Source organism: Mixophyes fleayi, chromosome 10 (assembly GCF_038048845.1).
Source record: "Mixophyes fleayi isolate aMixFle1 chromosome 10, aMixFle1.hap1, whole genome shotgun sequence".
In the NCBI taxonomy this organism is placed as follows: Eukaryota; Metazoa; Chordata; class Amphibia; order Anura; family Limnodynastidae; genus Mixophyes; species Mixophyes fleayi.
The window spans coordinates 10,941,761-10,967,557 of NC_134411.1; the positions used below are offsets into that span (position 1 = coordinate 10,941,761).

At 37.5% G+C, this 25,797-nt stretch overlaps 1 protein-coding gene across 1 annotated transcript in view; it reads left to right on the forward strand.

Moving 5' to 3' along the window:
• Positions 1-25,797, forward strand: part of LOC142104091 (mucin-5B-like) — a 126,168-nt gene that overhangs the window by 26,636 nt on the left and 73,735 nt on the right. Inside the window, exons 6-12 of the mRNA XM_075188568.1 lie at positions 654-784; positions 1,730-1,943; positions 11,668-11,793; positions 16,566-16,686; positions 17,852-17,990; positions 20,350-20,451; positions 24,832-24,901. Coding sequence (XP_075044669.1) covers positions 654-784; positions 1,730-1,943; positions 11,668-11,793; positions 16,566-16,686; positions 17,852-17,990; positions 20,350-20,451; positions 24,832-24,901 — 903 coding nt within the window. The remainder of the gene's footprint in view (positions 1-653; positions 785-1,729; positions 1,944-11,667; positions 11,794-16,565; positions 16,687-17,851; positions 17,991-20,349; positions 20,452-24,831; positions 24,902-25,797) is intronic.

A 25,797-nucleotide genomic window follows, 5' to 3' on the forward strand; every position in this document is an offset into this window, starting at 1 on the left:
GCCCTCATTTACTAACATCAGATGTCATTGTTAAATTAATATACTGTACCCTAGTGCTAATGAAGGAAGTTTTGTAAATAATTTTTCCTTACTTTTTTCGCTTTGTACTACTCACTGCTTGGACTGCTGTGGATCAAAAGGAGATATTTTGCAAGTGAACTCTAAATAAATGAGCATAGAGAATAGAAGTAAATAAGAAAAGTACAATTCTATGTGTGTTGACTAGAGACAAAACATCTATTGCAGGAGATGATATAGGTGGGGCTAGAATGATTAACCAATGAAAGCATTACATTGATAACTAACCTTTTCTGAGCTTAGAAAAGTCCTGTGTGTCCTTGTATAGGTGTTAGTTGGATTGACTAGACTCACAAATAGTCACTCAAAGCACAATAGCACAGTATAGTGATGCGCGGTTCCTTTCAAACTGGTATATGTATAATATTTTGGTGTCAAATGCATCTCTATGTGAAATAAATTTCATAATTCAACTTATTTTCTATCTATGTTCCATCTATTTTTTCTGCTTTATTTTTATCCCTGTGCCAATGCCTTGGAGTGGTGGCATGGAAAGCCTCCATAACATCAAAGATGTTTTGTGGGACAGCGTGTTTCTCTTTATAGTACAATTCTCACCTACATTTCTTCTATAGGACTCAAAGTCACTCATATAATGTTTGGCAACCTTCATAAGTTAATCGAGCCCACAGAAGAATGTCCAGATGTTGCAGACAACTTTCAACAACAAGAAGATTCAGAAATAGAAAATAAATGTGAAACACAGGTATGCAAGTAAATGTATTTAATGTAACATTAACATTCCTTTTTATTATGGCCCAGGCCTCATCACATAGTTTGGGGGAGGGCAGGCAATTCTAATCCAACCCTGCAGAGGTTCCTGCTCTGTTCTTCTACGCAATATGGAGGGACTGGAACATGTACAGTGAAGCCTCATTTGAGGCTTCACTGGCCCTTCTGAATATGCGTGGGGCTGAGGCATGCACAATGTTTGTATGCTCCAGCCCCCTTCAATGCTTAGAAGAGTAGTGAAGCGGCTTCAGGAGGGTGACCAAACATTGTTTGACCCCCTTCACATCTAGGCCCTGCAGCAGCCACACCACCTGCAATGGTGGCAGCTCCGCCACTGCTTCTTACCATTAACTTCATTAGGAGAATTAGTTTATATATTAATAAAAGGCATATGCTAATTGATATTCATAAAATTGTTAGTATTATACTAACCACCAGGTCATGCCCCTTTTTCATTAGCTCCTCCTACTCTTTCACCCTCTCCCCTGTTAATTGGTAATATCTATCCACTCACCCTGCCAATCCTAAACATCACAGACTAAGTGCAAAGCTCGGTAGACATTCAGAACAATTTAATTTTTAATGGGCCAATCTGCACTCATATATATATATATATATATATATATATATATATATATATATATATATATATATATATATAGAGTAACATATCACTGATAGTGTATGTAGATGAATGCATTATACGGTGATTACTGACATCTGAGGAAAATATACTCAATTAAAAAAAATAATTTTAGATTGCAAATTTTAGAATACATCTTAAGTTGATATAATTTGACTATTTTAAAAAATAAATAATGAAATAAAAACAAATAAGACACTTTCAATATCCTGGAGTCATCAACAAAATCAATAATGCAAAGGCTGTTATGACCAAAAAATGTTTCTCGTTCTGTAGATGAAAAAGTGCGAAGACATCATGTCAAGCATGGGGAGCTGCAAATATAAGTTGACCACTTATAAGGTCTATCTCGAGACCTGCACAAATGACTTATGCATGTGTGTCTCTGACAACAAGACAAACTGTCTCTGTAGCAACCTTAACCAATTCTCCAAAGCTTGTGTTGAAGCTAGGGGACACCCTGGAAATTGGCGACGCCCAAATTTCTGTTGTAAGTAAAAGACCCCTATCACTGTATAAATTCATTACTTTCTTCACAATCTTTTCTTCTCTTAAAACCTTTGATTACCCAAACTTACAAAGTTTTTCCCATTCCATAACTTAATGATATCCCTATTCATCAGTGATTCTAGCCTTTGTGCTGCATAAGAATTGTAATCTGTTAGTTAGAGGCAAGTTTACAATAACTACTAAACAATTTTATTTACCTGTAAGCATTAGCAATGTTTTGTTTGTATATGGACCATTCTCATTGCTTATGTTTAATATTGAATTACTTATTTAACAGTAATCCGGTGGTGTTTTCGCTCTTTTCCATGAATACAGATATTGTGGAGGATTTAGGCAGGACATTGTGATGTTGGACATTTGGTATATGTAGTGGCAGGTGTACAATACAGACACTTCTGTTTTCTCTAATGGATCTCCCTTAACTTTACATATCTCATATGCTTCTTTAGAATTCATTTCTTTAGGAAGACCAATTTCTGCAGTGTCTGAGTCCATTTCAAAATAATTGTTTCATCTCTTTTACAGCCCTTTTATCGGGTTAATTAAATACCTTAGAACAAGTAATCACAGTATACCACTGTAATAAATACAGAAGTCGGCGCAGGGGGAAGGATATGGGAACAAAAGGAGACAAACAAAAAACAAATACTATAATTTGCAAGCTGAAAAAGTCCTACCCCACTTCTTGTGGGGAATGTTTCTAACGTTACCAGTTCAAAATCACAGTTCTATCCGGGTGTAGGATGGTGCCCTTGGTTACTTCTTAGAAAATGCTGTAGTTCCTCCTCAACCCGATTAGCAAATATACAGGGTATAAAGAAAAAAACCGCTCATAGCGTAAAAACGTTTTATACATTTATTTAAATGACATTAAAAACACTCACATTGAGTAGCGATGTCTGTTCCCATAAAGGTATCTTTACTAAGAGTCCCACAAGAGAACGCGATGAAGCAGATTAAGTAGTTCCTTATTTCTCGAGTGGCTCCAGCCGTCCTCAGTCTCAGAGTGCCGGAAAGAACCCTGTGACGTTCGGAGGGCGTGGTTACTCCGTGGATGCTTCCAATTGGCCCAACGCGTTTCGTCACAGGTTGTGACTTCATCAGGGGTGTGTCCAGTGTCAAACTTTCCTCCTTTAAATACTGCTAGTCTTCTAATGGGGATGCCGTTCAATAGGACAGAATAATTACAATGATATCCGCTCTACCTGTTTCTGATATTGCAATCAATAGAGAGGCAGATTTGTCAGGACTAACAGCATGATTTTGTAGAGCGGGCAGTTCAACAGTTTGCATACCTTAAATACATGGTGTACGTTATTCAAACACTGATCTTAAATATAGTGAAATACACATAAACATTTCAAGCCCATTTTCCCCTTTATTAGAGCTGAGTTTGTCACAGTTGTTTTCAGTCACCCCTAACTAGAATCTAAATGTATACAGTGTGAGTGAATGAACTTCAACTTTACCTTTTATTCCTTACTAGAGGAAAGAGGCAAGCTCAAAATCAATATTTAATCCTGAAGGGGTCAATGTCTTCAATCTATATATCCACTTTGCTTCCTCACAATTAATTCTCTTGATAAAATCTCCTCCCCTCCAGTCTTCCTTTACCTCACAAATAGCAACAAATGTAATGCCTGATGGATTTTGTCCATGTTTTTCTTTAAAGTGTTTTGATAAACTGTGTGTTTCTATACCCAACTTGATGTTACGAATATGTTCTGTAATTCTGACCTTAAGTTGTCTCACCGTCCTCCCCACGTACTGTAACCCACACGGGCAGGTAATCAAATACACTATTCCCTTGGAGTCGCAGGTAAGTTTGCTTCTAATCTGGAACATTTCCTGAGTGGTGTTGGATTTAAATGTTTGTATACCTTTAGTGGTCTTGATTTTTGCAGTTCTACATGGGAGACATCTAGTGCAATAATAAAAATTATTTTTTGTAGTTTCTTTCGTAAGCCAGTTTGTCTTCCTTTCTAATTTTTGTGGTAAATAGCTATGCACTAACTTGTTTTTGAGATTTGGTGCTCTCCTAAATGTAATCTGTGGATATTTAGGTAATGATTTGCCTAGGATCTCATCCTGCAGGAGCAAGTGCCAATGTTTCCTCAGTAATTTCCTGACTTGCGGAGCAGAGTCCGAATATTGAGTAATAAATGAGAAATTTCTCACTTTGGATTCATCCTGTAATTTATTTTTATATACAAGGAGTTCTCCTCTATTTTTACTACTGGTGCTGTCTATGATCTTGTCCATTTCACTTAGATCGTATCCCCTTTCCATGAACCTATTTTTCAAGATTTTACTTTGATCTTTAAAAGTATCTAAACTAGAGCAGTTTCTTCTTAGCCTAAGAAATTGGCCGGACGGAATGTTTTGTAGCCATTTACAATAATGGTTACTGGTTATGTCAATGAAACTGTTGCAGTCCACTAGTTTAAAATGTGTACTTGTTACTATCCTGTTTTCTTTAATGGATATATCCAAATCAAGGAAAGTTACTTGGTTTTTACTTATATTGGTGGTAAATGACAGGTTACGGTTGTTATCATTCATGTCCGAAATAAATTTGCGTAGAGACTCTTCACTTCCCCTCCAGATGAAGAGGATGTCATCTATGAACCTCCGCCACAGGACCAAGTTCGCCACCAGAGTTGAATCCGCCCATACACATTCCTCCTCCCACCTACTCATGAATATGTTGGCATAACTGGGTGCGAACTTGGTTCCCATGGCGGTGCCCCTAACCTGTAAATAGTGTTCATCCTCGAACCAAAAATGGTTGTGGGTTAAAATGAAATAGATACTTTGGATCATAAATTCAATTTGTTTGGATGTCATGGATCCCTCCTCCTCCAGGGCAATTCTAATGCTTTCTATTCCTTGATCATGATCTATACAGGTGTACAGGGTCTTCACATCACTAGTCACTAACCAAAATTTGTCTTCCCAAATGATTCCATCCAGTATATTTAGAATCTCCATAGTATCCCTAATGTAGGATTTTTGCTTTTGTACTATACTTTGTAGAAAAAAGTCTATGTATTCGGACAATGATGATGTGAGTGAATTGATTCCCGAAATAATAGGGCGGCCTGGTGGTTTACTAGCATTTTTGTGTATCTTGGGAAGATAATAGAACAGAGGAAGTTTGGGATGGGTAATGTTGATGTATTTAAACTCATCCCCATTTAGTATGCCATCATCAAGTCCTGATTTTAGGATCTGAATGAATTCTTTCTGAAATTTGTGAATAGGGTTGCTCCCCAGCTTCCTATACGTAGTGGTGTCCTCAAGGAGGTGGTATGATTCCTCCAAATAGTCCTCTTTATTCAGAACAACCAACCCACCCCCTTTATCTGCTGGCTTAATTACAATAGACGGGTCTTGAGTTAGTGCATCTAATGATCTTCTCTCTCTAAAGGTAAGATTGCTTTTATTCCCCCTCTTATTAGTTTCTAACTTCCTCAAATCTTCCTCAATGTTTTTCTGAAAAGTGGTGATATAGTTACCCTTGATGTAGGATGGGTAAAATGTGGATTTTGATTTTAATCCTGAATGTTTGAAAGTATCCCCATTAACTTTTGGTTCATACGAAACGCCCTCTCTCATGAAAAATTTTTTTAAAGTAATTTTGCGTATATATTTTTGTAAGTCAATATATGTATTGAACTTATCCATCCTATTGGAGGGTGCGAATTTCAAACCCTTCTTTAGGAGGGTGAGATCACTAGCTGATAGATGTTTGTTACTTAAATTGAAGATTCCTGCTGGGGGATCCTCTTTTTGATTAGTTAGATCTGATTTCTGGTTCTTTTTAGATGTCCCTCCCCCTCTCCTTCCTCTTCTGACGAGGACTCCCTTCTTCTTTTCATTATTTCCTCCTTTAAATACTGCTAGTCTTCTAATGGGGATGCCGTTCAATAGGACAGAATATGATCACTCACAAGGAATTAGATCTAACAAAACATTAAATCTCATGTTAGCTCCTAATCAAGGGGAATATAGGAAGGTGTATGAACAACTGGATCTCACATATCAACAATATATGAAACTTCTACATGAGAACACACATTCACAGAGCAATAAAAGATCCCTAACAACAATTGATATACAGATGGAGGAGTATTCACAAATAGCAAAAGAATCTTTTGATAGAGGGAGAGAGGATATGGAGAAAATACTTGTAATATCGGAAAAATTGGGTATCAGTGGATCAGGGATAGAAATATCAACTGTAGTCGCAGTACATGAAGGAGAACACAATAGTGATACTCCAGATTTGGAAGATGTGGGAAAGAATCAAATGAATTTAGAAGGGAATGCTCAAGATTTAAATGACACACCCCCCACTACACAACATTTTTTAGAGGTGGAAGAGATAGAAAATACATCACCACAAGTCACAACAATAATGAAAAGAAGAAGGGAGTCCTCGTCAGAAGAGGAAGGAGAGGGGGAGGGACATCTAAAAAGAACCAGAAATCAGATCTAACTAATCAAAAAGAGGATCCCCCAGCAGGAATCTTCAATTTAAGTAACAAACATCTATCAGCTAGTGATCTCACCCTCCTAAAGAAGGGTTTGAAATTCGCACCCTCCAATAGGATGGATAAGTTCAATACATATATTGACTTACAAAAATATATACGCAAAATTACTTTAAAAAAATTTTTCATGAGAGAGGGCGTTTCGTATGAACCAAAAGTTAATGGGGATACTTTCAAACATTCAGGATTAAAATCAAAATCCACATTTTACCCATCCTACATCAAGGGTAACTATATCACCACTTTTCAGAAAAACATTGAGGAAGATTTGAGGAAGTTAGAAACTAATAAGAGGGGGAATAAAAGCAATCTTACCTTTAGAGAGAGAAGATCATTAGATGCACTAACTCAAGACCCGTCTATTGTAATTAAGCCAGCAGATAAAGGGGGTGGGTTGGTTGTTCTGAATAAAGAGGACTATTTGGAGGAATCATACCACCTCCTTGAGGACACCACTACGTATAGGAAGCTGGGGAGCAACCCTATTCACAAATTTCAGAAAGAATTCATTCAGATCCTAAAATCAGGACTTGATGATGGCATACTAAATGGGGATGAGTTTAAATACATCAACATTACCCATCCCAAACTTCCTCTGTTCTATTATCTTCCCAAGATACACAAAAATGCTAGTAAACCACCAGGCCGCCCTATTATTTCGGGAATCAATTCACTCACATCATCATTGTCCGAATACATAGACTTTTTTCTACAAAGTATAGTACAAAAGCAAAAATCCTACATTAGGGATACTATGGAGATTCTAAATATACTGGATGGAATCATTTGGGAAGACAAATTTTGGTTAGTGACTAGTGATGTGAAGACCCTGTACACCTGTATAGATCATGATCAAGGAATAGAAAGCATTAGAATTGCCCTGGAGGAGGAGGGATCCATGACATCCAAACAAATTGAATTTATGATCCAAAGTATCTATTTCATTTTAACCCACAACCATTTTTGGTTCGAGGATGAACACTATTTACAGGTTAGGGGCACCGCCATGGGAACCAAGTTCGCACCCAGTTATGCCAACATATTCATGAGTAGGTGGGAGGAGGAATGTGTATGGGCGGATTCAACTCTGGTGGCGAACTTGGTCCTGTGGCGGAGGTTCATAGATGACATCCTCTTCATCTGGAGGGGAAGTGAAGAGTCTCTACGCAAATTTATTTCGGACATGAATGATAACAACCGTAACCTGTCATTTACCACCAATATAAGTAAAAACCAAGTAACTTTCCTTGATTTGGATATATCCATTAAAGAAAACAGGATAGTAACAAGTACACATTTTAAACTAGTGGACTGCAACAGTTTCATTGACATAACCAGTAACCATTATTGTAAATGGCTACAAAACATTCCGTCCGGCCAATTTCTTAGGCTAAGAAGAAACTGCTCTAGTTTAGATACTTTTAAAGATCAAAGTAAAATCTTGAAAAATAGGTTCATGGAAAGGGGATACGATCTAAGTGAAATGGACAAGATCATAGACAGCACCAGTAGTAAAAATAGAGGAGAACTCCTTGTATATAAAAATAAATTACAGGATGAATCCAAAGTGAGAAATTTCTCATTTATTACTCAATATTCGGACTCTGCTCCGCAAGTCAGGAAATTACTGAGGAAACATTGGCACTTGCTCCTGCAGGATGAGATCCTAGGCAAATCATTACCTAAATATCCACAGATTACATTTAGGAGAGCACCAAATCTCAAAAACAAGTTAGTGCATAGCTATTTACCACAAAAATTAGAAAGGAAGACAAACTGGCTTACGAAAGAAACTACAAAAAATAATTTTTATTATTGCACTAGATGTCTCCCATGTAGAACTGCAAAAATCAAGACCACTAAAGGTATACAAACATTTAAATCCAACACCACTCAGGAAATGTTCCAGATTAGAAGCAAACTTACCTGCGACTCCAAGGGAATAGTGTATTTGATTACCTGCCCGTGTGGGTTACAGTACGTGGGGAGGACGGTGAGACAACTTAAGGTCAGAATTACAGAACATATTCGTAACATCAAGTTGGGTATAGAAACACACAGTTTATCAAAACACTTTAAAGAAAAACATGGACAAAATCCATCAGGCATTACATTTGTTGCTATTTGTGAGGTAAAGGAAGACTGGAGGGGAGGAGATTTTATCAAGAGAATTAATTGTGAGGAAGCAAAGTGGATATATAGATTGAAGACATTGACCCCTTCAGGATTAAATATTGATTTTGAGCTTGCCTCTTTCCTCTAGTAAGGAATAAAAGGTAAAGTTGAAGTTCATTCACTCACACTGTATACATTTAGATTCTAGTTAGGGGTGACTGAAAACAACTGTGACAAACTCAGCTCTAATAAAGGGGAAAATGGGCTTGAAATGTTTATGTGTATTTCACTATATTTAAGATCAGTGTTTGAATAACGTACACCATGTATTTAAGGTATGCAAACTGTTGAACTGCCCGCTCTACAAAATCATGCTGTTAGTCCTGACAAATCTGCCTCTCTATTGATTGCAATATCAGAAACAGGTAGAGCGGATATCATTGTAATTATTCTGTCCTATTGAACGGCATCCCCATTAGAAGACTAGCAGTATTTAAAGGAGGAAAGTTTGACACTGGACACACCCCTGATGAAGTCACAACCTGTGACGAAACGCGTTGGGCCAATTGGAAGCATCCACGGAGTAACCACGCCCTCCGAACGTCACAGGGTTCTTTCCGGCACTCTGAGACTGAGGACGGCTGGAGCCACTCGAGAAATAAGGAACTACTTAATCTGCTTCATCGCGTTCTCTTGTGGGACTCTTAGTAAAGATACCTTTATGGGAACAGACATCGCTACTCAATGTGAGTGTTTTTAATGTCATTTAAATAAATGTATAAAACGTTTTTACGCTATGAGCGGTTTTTTTCTTTATACCCTGTATATTTGCTAATCGGGTTGAGGAGGAACTACAGCATTTCCTAAGAAGTAACCAAGGGCACCATCCTACACCCGGATAGAACTGTGATTTTGAACTGGTAACGTTAGAAACATTCCCCACAAGAAGTGGGGTAGGACTTTTTCAGCTTGCAAATTATAGTATTTGTTTTTTGTTTGTCTCCTTTTGTTCCCATATCCTTCCCCCTGCGCCGACTTCTGTATTTATTACAATTGTATAGTATTGTGGAGTAGAGGCTATTCTTCACTAGAAGTAGTGGCAGCATCCCTTTTCCCTTTCCCCCAATCCTTGGAGTGCGCAGATCATAACGTATGTATATATTTCTACAGTATACCACTGTTCTGTTTAAATACCTAAAACTCACAACAAGCAGGATTACAAACACAAACTGGATGAAAAAGTCCCTCTTAGGAGTAATTTATATAAGGATTGCAAGAGACAGAGGACCTTTAAACTCCTGTTTGTTACCAATTCACTACTTTTCACACCACAGAGAGACTTGCTTTTTCTTTATTTCCATACACTTCTTCTATAATAAAGGCTGTCTATACCATTTTTGCCACTTTGAATTGCAACTAAAAGATTTGTACATGTTTAGTATAGCACTATATACTGTATAATATCCTAAAATATACAAGCTTATTAAACAATGACACTTTTGTGACATGAAATTTACCTAATCTATAATATCAATATAGACTATATGGACAAAAGTATTCAGCCGCTTGACCATTACACCAACAGGGACTGTAATGACATTGTATTCAAATACGTTTACTTTAACATGGATTTGGTTCCCTTTTTCAGTGATAACATCTTCCACCCACTCTTCTTGGAAGGCTTTCCACAAGATGTTGGAGTGTTTCTGTGGGAATTTGTGCCCATTCATTCTGTAGAGCTTTTATGAGGTCAGGCACTGATGTTGGACGAAAAGGGCTGGCTTGCAATCTCTGTTTCAGTTCATCCCAAAGGTGCTCGATGGTGTTGAGGTCAGGGCTCTGTGCGGGCCAGTCAAGTTCTTCCACACCGAACTGTTGCCACAAAGTTGGAAGCATAGAATTGTCCAAAATGACTTGGTATGCTGAAGCATTAAGATTGCCCTTCACTGGAGAAAAGGGGCCTAGCCCAAACCCTGAAAAACAGCCCTATAGCTTTATCCCTCCTCCACCAAACTTCACAGTTGGCATGATGCAGTCAGGCAAGTAACATTCTCCCAGCATCCGCCAAACCCAGACTCACCCATCTGACTGCCAAACAAAGAAGCATCACTTGTCACTCTACAGAACACGTTTCCACTGCTCCACAGTCCATTGTTGGTGTGCTTTACACCATTCCATCCAATGCATGGCATTGGTCTTGGTGATGTGAGGCTTGAATGCAGCTGCTCTGCCATGGAAACCCATTCCATTAAGCTCCCGCTGCACAGTTTTTGTGCTTACATTAATGTCAGTGGTAGTTCAGAACTCTACAGCTATGGAATCAGCAAAGCTTTGGTGACTTTTACGCACCATGATCCTTAGCAGTCGTTGAACCCACTCTGTGATTTTACATGGTCTTCTGCTTCATGGCTGAGTTGTTGTTGTTCCTAAATGCTTCCACTTTCTAATAATATCACTTACAGTTGACCGTGTAATATCCAGCAGGGATGAAATTTCACGAACCGTCTTATTGCAAAGGTGGCATCCTATCACAGTACCACATTTGAAGTCACTGAGCTCTTCAGAACAACCCATTTTGTATCACAAATGTTTGCAAATGTAGACTGCATAGCTAGGTGCTTGATTTTATATACCTCTGGCAACAGATCTGATTGAAACCCGTCAATTAAATAATTAACAGGTGTGGCCAAATACTTTTGTCCATATAGTGTATATTTCTCTTTGCTTGGCATACTCACTCCTATAAATCTAATACATCCAGCAGTCACAGTAGTAGCAATTGCTACAGTGACCCCTTGCTCAGGGAGACTGCTTTAGAAACAGAGCGATGAAGAAGGGAAGAGGTGCAACTGTCAGGGAACAGAACTTTTATCAGCCTGCATATAGTTTTCTTAAAGAAAACAAACACTACTAACCTCAATTTGCAGTAATTTTGCAGTACAAATGGTCATAGTCTAAAAACAAAATTCAACAAAATGCAAAAACATTTTTAGTGCTAATGTTTATCAATTTACTTTTTTTCTCTTTTTCTAGTTATCAGCTGCCCCAGCACCATGGAATTTTTTGAGTGTGCATCGTCATGTCCTGATACTTGTTCTAACCCAGCTGCCAGTAAACTGTGTAACATGAAGTGCTTAGAGGGATGTTCTTGTCCTCCAGGTAATATCCATCAGCAATTTGTGATACTTACATGTTTTGATTCCTTTTACAAATTTAAATATATAACATTAACAGTATCTATGCTATGTGTTTTTAAATGTATTGATTTTTTACAAATCACTTGTGGGGAAAAGCCTATGGAGGTATGCCTGCATAAACCTATAGGAAGCCGCAAACAGAGCTTTTGCTTATTATTGGTCAGTGAGGTCACAGCCCGGTTAACACTTTTAACCAGCAGAATAAGCTGGGAAACAAACAGAAAAAACAGGGAAAAACTGGTTCAGTATGTAGCTCCCAGGGCTCCCCTAAAGGGTGGGCAAATTGCAGATTCTAAACAATCTGACAATTTGGGGAAATTTTCCCACCATATCTGGCTCACCAATAAAATTTTTGATAAATATCAGAAAATACGATGTTTTTACCACTCTACTGGGATGACAAACATTATTCCAGATCATTATACCTTTTAAATTCTTCTTAAGATCTGAACTCGACTTTATATAATTGTTTGAACCCTTATGACTTACTCAACAAAGACCCTCATGAAGTTAAGTGTACCTGAAGACTGGTCTATAATCAGTTGTGTAAAGTTCCATTTGTGTTCACATAAATGAGAATGCCTATAGGTTATTCTGTAGATAGTATATGGCCCCTCCAGACTCCATGCCTTCTCCCCAGTCTCTACTAACTTATGCTGAATTCAAAGCTCTCAAGCAGTTTCTTTTTCACATATATGGTGGAACTGTGCGGATTTGTCACATTTTGGGGCGGATTTAGAGAACGTATTCTTGGAATTAAAGCGATCGATATCTCGAACAGCCTTAAGCATACTTTACTCACTCTTACAATTCCTGAAGCTACTAAGCACATTGATAAAATCATCAGATGTATTCTAAGCACCACTAACTGCCAAATAGCATCTAATTGTAAGAATACCAATCCCCTTTGATTTATTACATTGCCAAACGAACATAGTTTCCATACACCATTGGATATCTCTAAGTATTTAGAATAACTAATCCATGCCCTTCACTAAAGTTTGGAACTCGTGGATAACAAATTTAAGCGCCACCTACTCTGGCCATTCTCCTTACACTCACTTCCTGACCAATCCCTTCGGTCTCCCACTCTTACGGTACTTTGTTTATTTTATTTATACACCACATACAGTTTGATTTCTGTACCGAATTGAGATCATTTATAAGATTGTTGTGTAATTGTTTTTTGGATTTGAACAGAATCTCTGTATGTCGGTGATAATTCAATAAACAGAATTTGAAAAAAAAATTAGAGTTGCACCCACAATAACAGTGCTCAAAATGGATCAGAAATCACCAGAGGGGTAAATCACTTAAATTTCCCTCCCTTGTGAAGGGATTATAAACAATATGAATATTCTTGGGCCAGTCCTTTCCTCCTTACGCTCTTTTTCTTTTACTGCATTCAAGCCCTGCAAAGTAGCAAATGTCTTTTTGTGCTTCTCTCACAGTCATCAAACATGGCATTGGGGGTGAAATAGGTGGGCAGGGTGTGTTATGCTTATGCAATACATCCAGTCGTCTTACAGAGTAGTGTCACTATGGTTTTAGCAAAATAGTTTTGGGTTAGTTATACTCTGTAATAAACTATCATGAGAATGACATCCCACATGCAGAACAAGAGAAGTGGCACAGCAGAGATGTTCATGCATATAGAATGTACATTAAGTGAGACCTAGAGTATCGGCTTCTGCACCACATGGTGATTTTATCAACCTCCAGTAGCTGCTAATAAGTAAGTGTGATAGTCACTGCATTTTGCAAGGCCCAGTGAAGTAAGTCCAGGGAGAGCAGAAAATTGACTCTCTGTATTGTATACTTATTGCTAGAATGGGATCATGGCTGCAGGAGGCCTGAAGAGTGTAGTACTTAATCCACTGGACTGATCTTCTTAGTAATAACAAAACTAATAATAATGCTTATAGGTGGCACAGAGGTTAGCATTACTGCCTCACAGTGCTGGACTATGGGTTCAATTCCGACTATCTGGAGTTTGTATGTTCTCCCAATATTCATGTAAGTTCATGTCAGTTTCCTCAAGGTGCTGTCCTTTTCTCCCACAGTCCAAAAACATACTGGTAGGTTAATTGGTTGCTTACAAAATGGACTTTAGTATGTCTTTGTGTGATACAGAATTTCACCTGTCTTATTAGGAACAGTGCCTCCACCCAAATCTTGACACGTTGGTTTCTCTTCTGGGAAGTGCCCAGGGCCACAAACACGAAAAGGAGACTTGGGGAACCACTTGCCCACCACTATAACTATGACCACAAAGAAGAAAACACTTTAGTGGAACATAAGATTTGTGTAGACGCCACCCTGACACATTTCTTAGATGAGGATTGGACAGCAACTCTTTTTCAGGATTTTAAAGGAAAAATATATCTTTGAGATTAAATAATGACAGGACATAAAACAAATCAGCATACAATATAAAAGGCAACAATCACTAAAATATTAGAAAGCTAATAGTTTGCATAGCAACTCCTGTAATTTCCCTTGCACTACTACCTTTACCTCTCGCTTAGGGCCTATAGAAGAGATACCTCTGACACTCCAGCTGGTTTGATTGCACAATTGCCTGCAGCAGTACTTCCCTTAGTAGCTTAACTTTTTACACAGGTTCTGCAATAAGTTCACAGTATTTTTCACAGTTCACATCACACTCTACCAAACCCTTTAAACAAGTAAATGCCCAATAATATTTGTAGCTCTTTTGGTAGTGCTTACTAGTGGCCTGTGATCCATTTATTTTCCCTGTAGTCCTACAACTTCTGACAGCTGTAGCAATTTGTTAGCTCAGCAAACATCTATTTCACTTGAAGCAGGTCAGTTTCTCAAAGCTATCCACCCTCTCTCCCTAATCTCTATTACTCTTCCAAACCATAGCTCAGTCCAGCGCTAGCAAAAGACTATAAAACAAATTCACATTATTCAAGACTCCCCACACTATCCATAAACTCTTCACAGAGTAGCATGTCAGTCCACCAGCAAATAAACAATATAACCAGCTATTCCTCCACTCCAAAGCTCCTTGTGTGAAAACTCCATCAATGGCTACTGTCTTCCACTCTGTCCCAAATGGCAGCTTTAAGCTTCTGTTTCTTCTGTCACACTGCTTTGCTGCTGTCTTTCTCTGCTTCAGCTCAGTTTTTTCTCATTTCACAAACTTGACATCTTTCTCCTGCAGCTTCTCTGTCTTCTCAGACTCCTCCCTCAGATTTTTCCTCACATACTTGGACTCCACCCCCTTGTTTTGGCACCTTTTTCTCTCCCTTTGAGCAGGCACATACACGGGGCTGTCTAAACACTTCCTCTGGACTCTCCACAGCAGCTGGGGAACTTGCTGGGAGATGTAGTATTTCTCCTATCCTGGAGCACGCACAGTTGCACAGCGGAGCCTACATCACCCTAACATGAAAAGGCTGCATTGTATTTTGATAATAACTATTTAAAATTGTAATTTTATCTGCAGTTCACTGTAAAACTATTTCCAGAACCAGATAAGCCACACATATATTTTTGAGCAATATGATTTGCCCATCATCACTTTATTATTCAGGTGCATTAGACCCTTAATCTGGCTTTGCATTGTAGTTAATGGTATGTAAGTTAAAAAGTCACACAGTCATTTGGGGTTGATATGAAGGCCTAACTGTAGACAATCCATCTGACTTGTGTTTTTACCAAGCTGGTCATTAAAAGGATAATATTTGCCCTAATTATAATTAGGGAAGATAAATAGCAGAGATAGGAAGGCTGATATTTGTCTTACAAAATGTAGAAACCAATCCTACCTGACAGTCAACTTATGTTATGGGCCAGGAATAGAGGATTTAACAGAAGCATTAAGAAGTGGCAACCGAGTCCAGGGCCGGATTAACCATAGGGCTAACTGGGCTACAGCCCAGGGGCCTATGGCATCCAGGGGGCCCTTGAAAGTGCTCAGCAGCAGTATTGATCCGTCGGGGGCAGGGGCGTTCCCCGGCGCGATCAGTGCTGCTGAGCACTTTCACTGCGGTCCTTCTCCGGCGAGCTGTAGTCTCCTTACTGAGGAGATCTCGTGAGTCTCACTCTCACGAGATCTCCTCAGTAAAGAGCGTACAGCACGCCGGAGAAGGAGGTAAGTGCCGGGGGGGGGAAGCGGGCGGCTTGGATTAGGGGGGGGCCCTCAAGGGGGAATGGAGGCCCCCTTAGCCCAGGGGCCTCCATTCCCTTAATCCGGTCCTGACCGAGTCACTGCAATGTGTCCAGTTTCTAGGTCAAAGAAAATCTGTTTACATAAATGCTTTATGCAGGAACAGTTTTTATCTCCATTCATATGAATTACGACAATACTTTAAGCCTCCCACTCTGTCCAGGAACAGTTAAGACAACTGAAATAGTTGTCTTAAATTTACAGCAAATTAGGCAGCACATATGATGGATCAAATTGCGGGGTACTGATCATTCAGTTCCTGGGCCAAACAAGAGTATCATAATGGGTCAGATGGAGTTTAGTCTGCTGGTTACTGTGCACAAAACTTGTTACAAACAGCAGCCAATTAGATATATTTTCCTTATTTGGATAAGAAATTGTGGTTGAACTGGACACACAGCAATTTTAGGTCATTTTGGTTTAAAAAATCCAAACTGGCCATTAACATCACTGAGCTTATGGCCAGCTTTATCTATATCATAGTGTTTACCCTTGTTGTACTACTGCCTCATTTGCAAACATTATCTATATTGCAGGAACTGTTCTGGATGATGTCAATAATCGGAAGGAGTGTGTAAAACAAAATCTCTGCCCCTGTGTTCATAATGAAAAAATATTCAAACCTGGAGAATCATATTCATCTGCTTGCCAGAAATGGTATTGTGTAACACTCCTCTTTCCTGGACGTTGTTGAAGTTTACCGCAAGCGCAAAATAACCCTGTCAAACCCAGAACACATGGGTTATGTTTTAGCTGGCAAAAGTTGATATAACTGATTTCCATGCAAAATGTCCCATAATGAGCTTCCTTTTCTGTTTATTATTTTACACAAATCAAAACTCTCATTGTTGGTGCTAAAATAAATAAAAGTTACAATTCGCTACTGTTCTTGCAGTATTGCTAATCCCCGAAAAAAAGACCAAAGTTTTAATCACCAACAAAAATAAAGAAAAATCCGCACTCAACAATTCAAACTTATTTTATATGTACAATAACCAAAGTAGTAAACGATCAATATTAAATTGATGATATAACCTCTAAATATATGTTGGATATGTGATAACCCTATTCATATTGCAAAAATTACAAAATATATAATTGATTAACACACCATTAAATAAATGAATAAATGTAGGTATCTATATGTATGCTGCAAAACAATATAAATGGTTGGCTATCACATCAGTAAAAATTACTGAATGTCCCAAAAGCAAAATAAAAACATATCTAGATCTGATTTGCTATTTACATCTAGACTCCATGTGGGTTATCCAAGAACTTCATTGTATCAATGAGGTTCATTTATAAACCGTATCTATGAACATCATTGGTTAATAAAATCTCAGTGAATAAAAAATGTTTCATCATTAAGTTAGCATTTCATAAAAATTTCACTGAAACTTAAATTTTTCTTATTATTTCCAGAAAATTTGATATACTGACTGTGGTAATACATAATGAAATACTTCATAAGTTCTAAGCACCATCGTCACTCTAGTAAGGGAGTAGTTAGTTTGTATTGTATCTGATTATAAAATAATCTGTTGTACATTTATGTGATTATGTAATCTGGTCACAGCAGACTTGATAGCATTTTAGAAATTTCAAGGAAATTAACCTGGATTCTTCTATGTAGATCATTTTGAGATTCTCATACCTTAACTTACTACGGCTCATTTACGTACATTGATTATGGCCACCTAAATAGAGATGTCCCTCCCACCTCTATTTTTAATTACAACTTTGAATTCTGCTCTAGTGATTTGTCTTTCTAATTAAACATGGTTTTCCTTCAGAATTTAACATACACACTTTCTTGCAGCATTTGTATTTTGGGTCAATGGATATGCTCTCAAGTGGCCTGCTTTGGAAACTGCACTCTGAAAGGAGGATCCCACATAACTACATTCGATGAAAAAAAATACACATTCCATGGCAACTGCCAATATGTAATGTCCAAGGTATGAGAATACTTGGTAAGCACACAGGGTGCACCCCTTTGTGAATTCCATAGACTCCATTACCCTTTTTTGTGATTTTACCAGAAAGTGGGGAAGCATCTGGGGATGGGATGGTTTCTTTTGTCTTAAGATTTTTCAAGGTGGTACGTCTGAATAATTCTATAATTGGTGGGATGAAACTTGGTGATGGGGGGACTACAAGGGATAGATTGTAAAATAATCTTTTTATCACAAATGCCTTGATTATTAAAAAAAAAATCTGCAACCCGTTGCTGTCCAGGTACAATTGGGACTGTTGGTAATGGTGAAACTCATAATGTTAAGAGGTTTAAATCAGTTGATATATATTGATAATAGTAGTGTAGAAGTCATGGAAAAACTGAAATTACATTTAGATGTCAATTTGTGGTAAACCATATTAACCAAACTTTTGGTTTAAGTATGGGTCATTAAAAAAACTCAAAAACTGCAATGGCACTTTATGTGCTTGTGGGCATTATCATATTTACTTGGCACTTTATTACAATGGCACTTTATGTGCTTGTGGGCATTATCATATTTACTTGCCCTCATGCGATCTGATCAGGCCAGTCCCATCATGACAGGTCCAATGGCAGAGATGAATGGGAAGTTTACAATGAAGGGGTTTGGCGGCTACCAAAGGGAAACCCATAGAACCTGGATACCACAGGAGTGCAGGAAAGTAAGATCTTGTATGTTAACATAACTTCTTTAATTCCATCCAATACTAAATTCTTTGATTTTGGTTGAATTATCCTTTAATGTTACACTTACATCACAAACATGACCTTTTGGCCTTAAAACAATCATGCAAACTGCTTTTTGCATCATATTTCATTTTTAACACAATTTAATAAGAACTAATTTAGTAACATTTTGACGAGCCACTAAATGATTTGATATTTCCTCTCTGCTCCCCTGTGTCCCCATCAAGAACATCGTACACTTGCTCCCCAGTACCACTGCAACTGTGCTCCTCATACTTTTAGTAAATAAAGAAGTGCATGGAGAATACTGGGAAGTGGAGACAAGGTTCTCATTTCACCTTTCCTTTTCCTTACATAACCAGTAGCTCAGACATTCCTAAACTTCAAGGTGAACATAGTGACATATAGAATAATCACTGTGGATTTCTGCCTGCAGTCACTGTAATAGGGGGTACAAAAGAGAGAGCATCAGTTATTGGAAAGCTTCATATACACTCCCTGCAGGAAGAACTGCACTGTGATTATTTTATCTGTCACTATGTTTCACCTCTTAAAGTTTTTTAAAGCCTTACTGGGGATGTAGAGAAAGCAGAAAATAGGTGAGATGAGAACCTTGACACCACTTCCCTAGTACTCTGCCTTGGGGTCAAAGGTTTTCACCTTTCCCATGTTAGAAATGGACCTATTCATACAATACCCCCATTGAAATCATTGTAGCAATAACATAAAAGGTAAATCTTAGAAACTTTGCAAAATACCCATGCAATTGGTTCAGTAAAGAGATTGGTCCATAAATTATGAGAAAAAGTCTCCAGGTAGCAATGCACTTCATTGTGTCTAGTACATAGTAAGAAAGAGTGCAGGTAGTGATGAATGCATAGTTGCGGAACATGTCCTAGATTTATTATGGTGGCCTTGCACTCATTCAAGTTAGCTGGCAATATCACTTCAATGGAACAACTCCTAGAAATGGGATTGGAAGTTGAACTTTTACTCAGCATGCAATACCCTTTAATATATAACTTCTTTATTTAATTTCCAACATGAATATCTTTTGGAAGGCAACCTAAGCCACTATATTGAACATTTTTAATTAAATAATTTATATTATTTTTGATTTATAATAAAATACAGTGCTTCCTTTATAGTACCACCCTCACTTCCCATCATTGCTATTCTTTGCATAAAGGTATATTAAAGTGTAGAACACCATCCTCACAATAATGATAGCTTTGACTTGTTATTTTAAAGTGGTGATATAATGGGGAACACTGTATTTTTGTTCCTGTTGCACAAATTATAGATGTTACTACACAGATTAAAGAATAGCTGTCATGTTGATAGAAAACCCGTCAATAGAGAGTTGTTACCAATATAAATGTATATTGTGATATTGTTGATGACCTGCATTAAACTTTTATATTCTGTAGGAATATTGTGAAGAAGGCTATGGAAATTATGTACACATTATTTGCCACTAGTTAGTGCTCTTTCTGGAGACGTTGTTCTCACAATGTATTGAATCGCTGCAAGACTGTGGTTTTGCTCATTTAGATTAGTTTTGTTTATTTCTACCTTTATCCTATTATTTACAATTTTAACCATGTGTTTTGGGTTTTGTTCTTATTTAGGACACACATGGAAATTTTGCTGTAATAGCCAAGATTGTGCAGTGTGGAATAACTGAGACTGTTACATGTTTGAATGCTGTTTACATTAACTTAAAAAAGACGGTAAGTACTGTGCTAATATATCTATACACACTGCTTACAATACAACACTCTCATCAATCCAGTTTGTATTTGTCACCAGCCATAAGTAAATCCTATAAAGTTTCCATTAAAGGAATAATTTTCGATACTGGGCCAATATATTATCATGAAACAATTATTAGTTCAAAAGGAATATATGCATTAAGGGAATAACAAGTCAATTAAAATGAAAGCTTGTTGTATTGTGATGTGATTTGTTTTTCACTACACAAGGTTAACATTTTAAAAGACAAAACTGGTCTACAAACAACATTTTAAAAATCAAATGTGGCACATTTATAAAAATTTGTAGAAAATAAAAATTGTAAATAATGATATTTAATCCTTCATAGAAATGTATAGAAACTCCAAAATTGACAGATTGTTTAGCTCATCTCCAGTAACTATAAGATTTAGCTGGTAAAGAGACCAGTAGAATCCATGGTCGGGATAGCCACAGATAACTTTACTAGACATATGTAGGATGTATATTGACAATCAAAAATCAATTAATTTGAAAAAAATGATTCTTCAGCCAAAGTTCTTGTATATCTTACAGCTATCGCCAATTTATATTCCCCAATATATTTTCCACAATATTAATAATTTTATTTCATCTTTGATATGGGCGGACAAACGGGCTTGTATTAAATTCACTACTCTATGTAGGACCCGGAGGTCGGGTGGTCTTGTCCTGCCGGATATGCAGCTCTATTACTTTGCCTCTCAAGTGATACATATTAGTGTATGTCTGCGATCTATGGAGGGATTGGACCTTCATGACCTCTTAGTCTTAAAAATGACTCTATACATTCCCTAATGCAGTTCAATGAGTGATCCATCTCTGGTAACACAGATTTTCTGGGTTTGGAGGGCATCAGTTAAAGTTACCGAAGAACCTGAATATGACCAGAACACCCCTCTTTGGTGCAATTCAGACTTTGGTGAACTGATAAAAATAGAGGGAAGTGAGGCTTGGCATCCATATGGTGTCTTACACCTTGGACAATTATATGTGGATGGAGTATAACAATCCTTTGAACAGCTATGGGAGAGATACAGACTTCCTAGGAATCATTTCTTAAGCTACCTACAACTAAGACATGCCCTGAACTCGCAGTTTCCAGTGACTGGGCCGAACCTCCTTACAGACCCCTTACGGATACAGTTGGAGAGACTGGATACTAAACACCAAGTCTCATTTCTATACTCCATTTTGTTGGAAAGGATGAATATAAATTGCCTTCAGAAACTGTGACTTGCTTGGGAAGTTGATCTGGATAAGATTAGTGACGAGACGTTGAGTAATATGCTGGAAAGTTCATATCAAGTCGCTACATCTGCTAGATTTTGCCAAATTCAGATTTTCCTTCTATGTAGAGCATATTTTACTCCTTTTAGGCTTTCCAAGTGTGGTGTGAGTCAAATGATCCCTTATCCTAAATGTGGAATTATGGAGGGGGACTTTTGGCATATGATATGAGTTGTCCAGTGGTGTCCTCTTTCTGGAAGGAGGTCGGTAAATGTGTGATGATTTAGGCTTAACAGGGAAGGTGCATAAATATATTGGGCTACTTATCACTACATTATTTGTACTAGCAAAGGTATTTCTAGCCAGGAAGTGGATGGCTTCAAAGGGCCATATTCTAAGGGAGTGTATAGATCTTGTCAACGAGACAGTCGGACATGAAAGGTTTATATACTCCAGTCATCATTTAGTAGACACATATGAGAAGGGGTGGTATAGATGGAGAATCTCTCCTTATGTTACAGAGGGAATGAAAGAGGTGACCCTTTCTTTAATTTAATGATTTTTTTTTCCAAATATTATATATACATTAGTTTACAAAGTTTCTATTAGGTGAAGTATGCTTCATGGATAGATGCCACTCCTAGCTATTGACTTATTATAAATTCCTCACTCTAGTGTTTCTTTATTTTAACATTATATGCATGATTACTAATATTATCTGCTGCTTATTGTAATTTGATATTTTATATTTGATTTTATGTCACTGTGACTATCCCTTTGCATGGGTTTATCTTAAGTTTCTTATTGTTAAAGTTTTAAAATAAATAATGTAAAACTTCAATAAAAATGTCTGTAATAAAAAAAAATAAAACCAACCAACAAAATTCAACCACATTTGTACATAAAACAGTGGGTAGGTGGGGGGCTTGACCTTTCCTTATAATAACCCATGGCAGGATAAAAGCATTGTCCCGCCCCTCATGCAGTGAATCCCCAAATGTATGGTCAGAAGAGCACAGCAGGGTCCTTGACACAGTGAGCTGGATATGTTACAAGATATATAGGCTTAATCTGGTATATCTTTAGGGTGTGGTAGGGTTTTCACCCACAACCTGGATTACATTATACATGCTGTGGGTCCAGCCATTGCCGCTTTAAAACCGCATCTTGCATTTGGACCATTACAAATGACGTGATTTCATAGCGACCAGCTTTTGCAAAGTCGGTTTGATCAGTGTCAGGAAATTGAAGCTGTCGCAAACAGCACTTGTCATTAACCTGGTAAGTCGCAATTTCTATATGACCGGTCTTGTTGTCATCGTTATCTTTACGACGCTCTCTACTGTGTCAGGTACCACCAATATTTTTGTCTCAGTCTTTTGTATACCATTTGTTTTTATATACATTTAGGCGTAGGCTATGTTAGAATTAATTTACAAATTACAATACCAGCATCTCCAATTATGACTCTTAGTATAGTTATGTATTTATTACAGTAACTTTTCATTTCTCTCTATCCCCCTCATAAATGGCTATTATAGCAGTGTTTTGCCAAAACCTTAAAGCATCTTTTGTTTTCACATTTATTTCTATAAAATGAAGGCTTGATGGATATCCTGACCTAGTTGTATCTGGGTACATTAAGATAATATATAGACATAAGTATCTGTGTTACCTTGATGTTTTAAAATAGAAAATAAGCTAACAATAAGAAATCATGTGGCTGAGGATGGCTTAGAGCAATCTCAAAATTATTATTAATCATTGGTTGCTGCATCAGAGGGCTCGTTTCATGGGTTCGATTCCAACCAGGGCCTTATCTGTGTAGAGTTTGTATTTTCTCCCTGTGTTTGGGTGGAATTCCTCTGGGCACTCCTCCTTCCTCCTACAGTTCAAAAACATATTGGTAGGTTAATAAGATGCTGATAAAAAGTGGACCATGTGTGTTTGTGTGTTAGGGAATTTAGACTGTAAGCTGCGTTTGGGCAGGGGTTGATGTGAATGATTTAATATTCTCTGTTCAGCATGACGTAATATGGGGGCACTATATACATAAATGATAATAGATAAATAGGGACATATGATTATGAAAAAGTCTTATTGTATACTTGCTCTATAGTGCACTTATGTAACTGTATTGAGAATTGATTTTGGATTTCATCTCTTGGGGGACATGTTATTATTAAACCAGCATACTGGTAATATATGTAATAGAAGAAGACAACAGAGAAAATGTTTATCTGTTGATTAACAAACTTCCCAGTTGTCTAACTTAGCTTAAGGTGAGCCACTATACAAAAATACATTATGAATGGAAGAAGGCATCATGTTTTATAGGGAGGTCAATGGTCTGGGCTGACAAATCAGTTTCCAGGAGAAACTAATTTTACAGAACCGTATCCATGATTCTAGAAAACTGACTGTAAATACTTTGTTGTAAATACTGTACCAAATATCCTTATCCTTTGTCTATAGCATAAGCTCATATGGACTTTTGTAGAATTAATCCAAAAAACGAAGTCTCTTCAGAATATGTTCTTTATTTATGTATGCGCAATACAGACCATTCAATTCAAATAGAATAATGGTAACTTCACAATACCTTTGCAAGCCTTTTATTTCTTAAAAGCACAAACTAGTACGTAGATAAAAGCATCATACAAGTCTTTTGCCCAATAATATCACTCCACATATCAGGAACTATCAATATCTTCCCCTCGCCCCCCAGATATAGGCATTAATCCAAGTTAATCTTGCCACATCTTATCATGTGCTAACTTACTGTACCTTACTGTACCACAGCTTCCCTATTCCCGTAATATGGAGGGCACATTTCCTTTAGATACGTTACTTTTGCAATACTTTTAAGACATGTTTCTCGACATATCTTAACCAATATGTCTATAACAGTAAAGCAGCTTAATTTGTCAATATATTTTTATGCACGTAGTTTTCTTAACTCTTAACCTAACTTAATTTTATAACCAGCTCTTTATTTAACTTCCATTTTGTGCCAATTGATTATCCGTATCATTGACAGTATGTGTAATGCTGGGTCTTATGTATTTTGTTGCACTAACATTATCTCTCTCCTACTGCTTTATTCACAGAAAATAAAAATCTGTTACTGTGGAAACGTATATATCAACAATTTTTTAATCAACATGCCGAAAATTCATGGTTAGTCACTTTTTTCTTCCTTATGCTGTTAAATAATAGTTATAAAACATTCAGTACAAGTTGCAGGAGGTTGTTGTAATAGGAATATTTCTAATTTCCTCCCAGAAGCACCTCCTTTTAGATTGCAAAACTGGACTGGAGTTGGAGACAGTGTCAGGTTAGGGCCTTAAGCTAAATGAGCATATTTAGTTGCAATGTGTCAATTTGCTTTTATTGTCCAACTATTGTTCTGCTATCAATGTTGATGTTTGTCCAACTAGTAATAGATTGACTAGAGTACAACTGTCACCTGCACAGTGTTGAAGCAATTTACACAGCACACTCATCATCATCATCATCATCATCATCATCACCATTTATTTATATAGCGCCACTAATTCCGCAGCGCTGTACATAGAACTCATTCACATCAGTCCCTGCCCCATTGGGGGGGTGTTACAGTCTAAATTTCCTAACATACACACTCAGACAGACAGACTAGGTTAAATTTTAATAGCAGTCAAGTAACCTATCAGTATGTTTTTGGAGTGTGGTAGGAAACCAGAGCACCCGGAGGAAACCCACGCAAACACGAGGAGAACATACAAACTCCACACAGATAAGGTCATGGTCGGGAATTGAACCTTATGACCCCAGTGCTGAGGCAGAAGTGCTAACCACTAAGCCAACCGTGCTGCCCATCAAAGGCTCATTGCAAAAAAATACCTTGGTATTGATCCTGTGTGTCTTAATGGTCCATCCAACACACATTAATGTGGGAAATTCTTTAGAAGGTACACTGTGCAAAACTGTAACCTTTCAAAAAATAAACATTTCTCATTTTCACTTATTTCATATATCTTACCAAACCTCCTAACTGTTCCAATTTTGACAGGCGATCCGAAATCACAGGCTGT